This window comes from Psittacula echo, assembly GCF_963264785.1.
Source record: "Psittacula echo genome assembly, chromosome: 5".
NCBI lineage: Eukaryota > Metazoa > Chordata > Aves > Psittaciformes > Psittacidae > Psittacula > Psittacula echo.
This window is the reverse complement of record NC_137739.1, coordinates 63,045,216-63,053,667: the sequence shown is the minus strand read 5'-3', so window position 1 is coordinate 63,053,667 and position 8,452 is coordinate 63,045,216. Positions and strand designations below refer to the sequence as shown.

General features: G+C 35.1%; 1 protein-coding gene across 6 annotated transcripts in view; it reads right to left on the bottom strand.

The window, feature by feature from the left end:
• Positions 1 to 388: 388 nt before the first annotated feature.
• PAPOLA (poly(A) polymerase alpha) overlaps positions 389 to 8,452 on the bottom strand; it is a 44,513-nt gene continuing 36,449 nt past the window's right edge. For 3 of the 6 annotated variants that reach the window (XM_080619362.1, XM_080619360.1, XM_080619363.1), the window contains exons 19-22: positions 6,837 to 7,057; positions 6,374 to 6,439; positions 5,262 to 5,336; positions 389 to 3,038 (exon numbers count right to left, since the gene is read on the bottom strand). In XM_080619362.1, the coding sequence (XP_080475488.1) occupies positions 2,943 to 3,038; positions 5,262 to 5,336; positions 6,374 to 6,439; positions 6,837 to 7,057 (458 nt within the window). In that variant the 3' untranslated portion in view covers positions 389 to 2,942. Of the gene's footprint in view, positions 3,039 to 4,993; positions 5,092 to 5,261; positions 5,337 to 6,373; positions 6,440 to 6,836; positions 7,058 to 8,452 lie in introns of all 6 variants that reach the window. The other 3 variants (XR_013957023.1, XM_080619364.1, XM_080619361.1) reach the window with 3 other exon arrangements.

Genomic DNA, 8,452 nt, shown 5'->3' with positions numbered 1-8,452 from the left:
AGAAACACTGAACAGAAATTTGTATATCTACTAGCAGATTTTTATTGGTTGGAGAAAATAAAAGAGGAATTAAAGCCATAAATAACATGAGCTGTGATGAAAGGGAGATGTGGTGGGCAAGATATAAAGATGATGAATCTGTTCGAAACAAGACAAGCAATTGCATGCTGTGAAAAATATATACATCACAAAGGTTTATTGTTTTAGGCAGGGTAATTATAATATGAACACCCAAACTATCAGTGGTTTTAGCAGTTAAAGAAATTTTAGTCAAAAGGAAGCTACTTAAAGTTACTCACATGAAGCATTTGGAGGATTGGGCTCATGCTGATACAAAGATCAATGAAGTGATGCACAGCTACTTCTAATTTTTACTTTTATTTCAGGGCAAGCTTAAATTATTTGACAAGAAGAGAAATAGTGCCATCTGCTGACATAAGAAATAGTCACAAGAAAAGCAAGTGTAAGATGCCAAAACTGTTATAGCCATGTTTTTGAGAAAGGAGCTTCAAACTTTTTAAATATAGAGTACTTCACACTTTTGATACCAAACTGGTTTTTTCAGCTTTTAAGCATATAAGATTTTTGAAAGGGCCTCCCAATCAATAGACAGGGAATGGATGCTCTTAAAATGGGGTATTCTTTTTGGCAAGAAACTCTGCCCACGCCAAGCCACTACACATTCCACGACCTTTCCCTTTTACAGACTGGATCTCAACATTCTGCTGAGTGTTATTTCCACTTCCTATAACATCACACTTCGTTAGAGAACATTTATTTATGTACTCTTTTATGACACACTGTGTTTGTCTTAGCAGAAAATTTAAGAGCTAAATATGAATTGAGAGTACATTCAGAAAAATCACACAATTATGGGATTGTGCTGTTTTTTATTGTGTTTTCAATGGAGAAATACATCATCTGTTTACAAAATAGCTCTTGAAAAATACAAGGAGTACAGATACTATAAAACAAAGCAAACTCCAGTCATGAGACACTACGTACATCATGCGAAAGCAACAGTCTGATCTCCAGGTTATGAAAACTAGAATTAAAAAGTCACTATACAGAAAGGTTCCAAGTTTCCAGCTTGGCAAAACTTGGGTGCAGTTACATGAAACATTTAATAAAATGAAAAAGATTTTCTGATGTGTAAACAAAATGACAAGACTAAATTTGTGCCTGGCAATTTCGATCTAAACTCCATAGCTACACAAAATACACAGACACCTTGTACACTTCAACTGTTAATATAACCTTCTTTGGGGGGTGGATGACAGCAGGCTGCACAGGGCAAGGAAAAGAGAAATATTGTATACTAGACATCTTAGACAAATGGCAAAAAAAACCCTTCAGTTACTGCACAGCCTAAGTAAAAGATAAGCTACACTCTGACTTTAGAGAATTAATTTCGAAGGATAAGGGGAAGAGTGTAAGTAATTCAATTTTAACATGAAAGATGCACGTGTAATAGGATGGAGCACAAAGGGAGAAGGAAGTTCATAAAACATGCTAATCAAAGTATGGGAAGTATGATTTGACATCCCACATTCCAGACTTAAGTAATAGTAAAATGAAGTTTGTTATCTACATCTGGTATTACTGTTGGTATCCCTCATGTTCCTCAAATACTGCTGTCCTTTGCCATGAGAGATTTAGTTCTTTCAAAAGAAACAAGTTTTCACTTCACTGATAGGACTACAGTAACAAAAAAACAGGAGTCTACTAGAAATATGATTTTTAAAAATTCAGCATTTTTCAGTATGTAAAACTATTTTTTGATGAGCCATCTAAAAATAAAAAGGTTAAAATTCTTCGGGAAAAATCTTTTTGCCTTTTATTTAAAATTCGAAGCTTTTTAATGCATACAGGACTTTCATGGAGTGTACAAAAATCACCTTATATTTAGTGATTCAAAGGCCATCAAGACGGATGTTATATTTCACAGGCACACAATATTTACTTAAACACATTAGTCGTGGGACAAAATTTTGAATTTGTGCCTACAGGCCACAAGGTATTATGACAAGGTAAGGGGCAGGAGGGAACCCAAATGAATACACGGCTTGTTTTTATTTTGTATAAATAACCATTGTCATACATGGTGCATGCAAGCTGGAGATGAAGGAAAAAAAAAAAAAGGACCCCAACAAAAAAACCCACCCACCATTAAACACAAAAGCTTTTCCCAAGAAATAAAGGGATCAAAAGGTAATAAAGAGTTTGATTAGCTCAAAGGAAAGTTTATTTGCTGTTTCACTGCTGATCTGTATGCACCTTAAAAACAATCCTATAAATAAAAAGTAGACCACATCTTAATCATGTCCCAGTCCCACCAACACCAAAACTTCCCAATTACTCCCTCAACTTATGTCTTACAACCTCAAGATTTGACATTTCATTCTAAAGGCTTACTGCTGCTTGATGGCAGTTGAACTAGATATACTACACACTTGTTTTCAATGTATAGTATATTGTAGAACATCATCCAATTTGCACTATTGAAGATATTCTTCAATAAAATGAAAGTGTATCAGAGCTAAGATCTAAAATTAGTCATACTCCAATAAAAAAAGTACATAAAAGTGCATTTAAGGGATTCTTATGCCAGTTTTATCTCAATTTTGAAACAATGCATCAAACAAATTCAATTAGAATGTCAAATATGGCTACAAATAGTGTTCATGTTTTTAAAGGCAGTAATCCTTCAAAATACTTAATGCAACTGTTGCTAACACATTAATTGTACTCCTGGCTTCACATACTAACCTGGACTTCCAATCAAGTGGTGATTTTAGCCCCGAAAGGGAAGTGCACAAAATATACCTAAATCCATTTGCGATTATGTTCTAGTCTTGCACCCTCCATTCTCCTTTTTTCCTAGCATTAGAAGACAACAGGTTGAGTTGGCAGATATTGTTTATGGACCCCTGAGGTTGTTTTTACCGATTCAATCTCAATTTTATTGAATTCTTGATAACAGGAATAGGATTTGCGGGGAGAGCAGGGATATCTGAAAGGTCTGTACTGGGTGTTTTCTGAAAAGAAAAGAAATGAAGCATTTTAACTTTGTCAATATCGAAAGAAAAATATTGTAGTAACTGGCATTAACTTCAAAAAACAAGATCTTTAGAAGAGTTTTTAAAAATATACCAGGATAAGAATCACTACCAACTATAAACACAGAAGCAGATCTTTCCTTTGCCTACATAGTCATTAAGGAAAATTCGTACCAGAGTCTTTTCCATAACGTGCGTTTCCTTTTTCGACAACTGCAAGAAATTAGGAAGTGCAGATATGTCTGAGCCTACTAATAACCTGTATTACAGTAAAACATAATATCCACAGAATTAGGGTGCTTGGTAGGTTACAGGTTACACCTAGTATCTGATCTACATGTTTAGTATTTAAAAATTCCTTTGAACAATTCAATGTTAAGCTTCAGCCCTTTGCAGGTGAATGACAAAAAACTGTCTCCAGTGCAAAGTGTGTCTTCAATACATTCCATTTCAGACTCTGCGGAACCTCTTACAGCCAAATTTCCAACTTTTCTTATCCGTTTAGATTTACATACAAAAGGTACGATGAATAGTGCTATATGGCTGGGTTAAGAATTTCATCTTGAAAATACTTCGAACACTTTCTTTCACTCACTTAAAAGACTTAAATCCAATTAAGCAAAGTTACATCCACAGCCAAATGAAGTAAACCATAGAAAAGGAATACACCCAATATTCAGTGTGATTCATTAATTTCTCACATGCTTCTTTATTGCTGGCTGGTGGGTTTGTTTGTTTTGTTGTGGTTTTTTGGTTTGTGGCTTTTTTTTTTTTTCTTTTTCTTTTGGAGGGGGTGGAGGTGGGGTGGGTAGAAGGGGGGGTAAGCTTCAAAGTATTTCTCTTCCACTGTGGCAGATCAGTTGCCATTCCAATAACCAAGTTATTATGCATTACTTCCTGTAATCATTTATCATAAAAGGTTATCTTATACTATAAGCATTGAAAATTAATATGAGGTACGTTTGATAAATGGGGAAAAAATGCATTAAAATGACTGCTCTTAACTGTTGTTTTATCGAGTTAACACTAACTGATACAGTAGCATTGCAACCAGGACTTGGGGCAGAACAGTTCTGACCACTTGCCTCCCTCTTTCCCCCAGTAGCCCACTCTGGTTGGTGCTGATCTGTGGTTTACTATGTCTCTATTTTCTGCCACATGACCAGCATTTCAACCAAAGCCAACAATACTACTCAAAAATGAAAAAAGGCCCACCATTCTTTTGCAGGTCTTTTGCAGGTCTTTTGCAGATTACTTTTGCTAAAGTAATAACTACACAATTAGTAAAAGCTACAAAGCTTCATATAATCATCCCTCAACAATATGTAAGACAAACTTGGTGTACTAACTGATCTAAAAATTTCCCTGAAACAGCTTAGTGTGACCATGTAACATCTAGAATTTTTGCCAAATAATTCGGCACTTTTATTCAGTATTGCTCATATAGTTCAAAAAGTCCACTAACAAATACCACAAATGCTATTGCAATGTATCCCTATTTTCAATTAAAACATTTACTAGACATCATTTAATAATTGTGCATAAAATGCTTTGCAATAGTGAGACTTTAATCAGTAGAGCACTAAGAAGCATAAAAATGCTAGTAAAGATAAATGTGTTCTCTAAAAGTTGTTACAATATTAGGAACAAAAGTTTATGTGAATGCCACAGACTTTGTAACTTAATGTCTATATTTCCAATGCTCCTTACAGTTACAATACCTGCAGTGAAGGAACACAGCTGGCTAACGAATTACAAAATGACAACAAATCCTCTCTCTCATATCGAATTTCAGAGCCTAAAGTTACATTTCAAACATTCTCAACCTCTACAAGGATATATTTGAGTAGCAGCTGTTTAAAGCATTTGTTTCCTTGTTAGAAAGGATTATTCTGTGATGTGCAAAGCACAAAGGAATAAACTGAGGCCCTTACTTTGAAGGCACAATTCAGAAGAGCGAATCCAGCTTCGGTCAGTTTGTATGGCAAGCCATACATGTTTAGCTACAATGCACATTAAGATCAATGACCATCTAAAACACAAAAATTGTGACAGTAACAATAACCAGCTTTCCATACAATGGATTTAATTAAAAACTATACATTTATTTTTAACATCTGGACTAATTTTAATTTCAATATTTTCACCACAGATCAGCACATACACATACACAGAGAAGTGTTATTTTTTAAAAAACAGTACCTGAGGAGCTTGCAGAGAAGTTGTCTGAAGAGTTTCTGTTTGAGAATTAACATTCACTTCTGTCTCAAGTTGCTCCTAAAAAACCAAAAGTATCAACATACTATATTAAAGTTGATTCCTCCATTTCTTCCCTGAATATTAAGCACATAAGATTTAGAGGAGTCTGATAGTAAAAAGCTAACAGGATTACCTATGTCTCTTATAATGATCTGTTATCCAGAGGATCTATTTTCAATGTTAGAATTACAAGCATTTCAGCCTTCACCCATCTTGAGTTCGAAAGAAGTTTCAAAGTGACTACATAATAAGATACAATTCCTCATCTGAGGGTGTGGAGACTATAAACCAAAGCACTTAAACATTTTAATAGATATTTTAATTTCTTGAGATAATTTCTAGAGACATTCCAAAGACAACAAAATATTCCCTATAAAAACCGTGTATGCCCAAGTGGAGAGCTGCAATCATAAAGCTGAAGACAGACTTTCATCCTTCTATTCACCAATAAGCAGAAACTGTCTGCTAAATTACAAGATACTGGAGTGAATCTCTGCAAGTCCTGAGAAGTTATGCTGTAACTTCATACAATAATTTCACTATCAGAAGAAATCTACTTGCAATCATTTCTTGTTAGTTTGTTGGGGTTTTTAATCTAAAAAGTGAACAAGTTTGCACCTGGCATTGGGATTCTCAGCCCAACATGCAAAACTCCCAATAGACAACTATTCTTAAACTAAGTAACATATTGCGTTTGGGATGCAGGCAAAGTAAGGTATGCAGACACATCCTTTACCTGATTTAAGAATTTTAAATACAAATATCATCACTAATTTTTTTGCTATGCATAATACCGTGTGAATGACCAGCAAAGAAATCACTCTCCTATGCGAACATAGACTCAGGTTCAGCTTAACCTGCAGCAAGTAACATACTGCAATTCATTAATGTTGGCACATATATTGAAAAAAGAACATATCATTTTGGTATCTTCACTGGATAGTCTATAATGTATCTGCAAACACTCTTAATCATTCCTACAGGAAAGCACAGTAAGCTTCACAAGAAAGAGTCACAATTAATATACAAAAATTGTATGGGCTAGGCATAGATACCTTAATGTCCATTTTTTCATGCTCACTGAAATCTATACAGCTAGTATCTTCACTTATTTCATCCTGCTGAAATGCAAACAAACCCAGAGAATATTAAAAATCATAAAAACATATTTTAAAATAATCAACAAGGTCACAAAGTGTTTTTCAAGACAAAATTAGCTGTAAGACTTAACATGCTCATATTCTAAAAAAAAGTAGCTTTTAAGACAAGAACTTAAAATTTAAGCATTTGTGCTAATGCAGTGCATCATGTGATGAATATCAGCATGGTGAAAAACCACTAACACCTAAACAAGTTGCATACATAAAGCAGCAAAGCAGTCAGAGTAGGAAATATACATCCCACTTAACAAAATAATTATAACTGGGAATATTATAATCAATACTGTGCAGCTGATATGAATATATGAATGTAAAGTTTTGGACATTGCTATGGTATGACCTCAAAAATCTCAAATACCTCTTCAATTTTTATTTTCTTGGGAGACTCTTCCTTATGGGGAGATGATGTCCTTTTCACTGCTGTGACAGGGCTAGGCATTTTTGTTGCAACATTTCCTGAAGTTCTTGGTGATGGATTTAATAGACACGCTGAGGAAACAATTCTAGAGATGGTAGGCTTTGGTGGTGGAGAAATGGCTGGTTGTGTGGCAGTTTGAGGAATGCTTTCATTTGAAGTACCTATGGATAAGTAATTTTAAAAGCTTCAGCAAGATGAGTTGATACAACCATTTTAGGTCAATCACTGGTATTTTTGGTCTCTCAAAATCACTGGTATCAAGCAGGCATCAAAGAATTGGTACAGTTAGTTGTATAAGCACCATATTTGGAACAGCAGGTGTGCATACACAGTTAGGCTCAAGTTAATTCTGAGATAACGTGTGTACCAGATACAGAGTAGGCACATCAGTGACGCTCTGTTTGGTCTAATTAACCCTGCAGAAGGGTTAGAACTCTGTGCTAATATAACTATATTATTCTTGGTACCCAAAAGAAGTTTTACTGTTTCTGTACTTGGCCATATATATGCATTGCCAAGGAGTGCCTTAAATCAAATTCAAGAGCAATCTGGTACTCCTTTTGTCACTTAAACATGAAGTTTATCATTTCTCACGCCTAGAGTACACAATGACAGGCTAAGTCACAGAACAGCAGATAGAAATCTGACATTCCACACGTCCTTTTGAAAAAGGCTGCATATGACAAAGCTCTAGCTCACCAGCTGCCCACCTCAAACCAATGAGCACACACAGGGAGATGCTCGAGTATGAGAAAAATTACACTTAGGCCATTTTTCACTAGTAACTATCAGGTGCAAGAATGAGCAACTTCTGATATGCTTCCAAATCCAAAAAAGTCACATCATTTAAGCTCCATTTAGTGCTCATGGACAAACTTACTCACTTTGATGCATCTGTGACTTACAATAAAAATCAGTGAGCAGTAAGGCTCCACCGTCTCACATGTCAGAGTGAAATAAGAGAAATCTCATCTTGAAAGGCAAACCAGTTGGTCACCTTTCCCATCTATTTCTGACTTGCTCCTTGTATACAGCTAACATTCATCAAAAAAGAGGAGTAGCTGACTCTAAGTGAACAATTTCATCAGATGCCTTTGCTCTTTCACTAAAAAATACTTTAAAAAGAAAAAATATTACTGAGTGAAGTGTACCTTTTCTTGTAGAAAATACAGATAAAGCCCACACACAGAGTGAGACATAGCTGAAAAGACATCAGTAAGCAGGCATTCTGCTTACAACCAAGTCTTTTTCACTCCGAGACTAAATTTCCATGAAGGACAAGGAGCAGGAACATGGGAGCACAGATGACAAACAGTACAGAACCCCATCTTGGGTTTAACTATAAAATGGATTAAAAATAAAAACAAAAATTGCTCTTCCAGCTTTAAATAATTTTTCCTCATTTGACCAAGTGAACTACAGACCTGCATCAGGACAACAGAAAACTACTGCTATTGTGAATGGCAAATAAAAATCCTTAAGAACAAAAGAACAAACAAACATCATCACATCATTTCGCCATGATTTCCGGAGTCCCAAAGAAATAAGTTAAATTT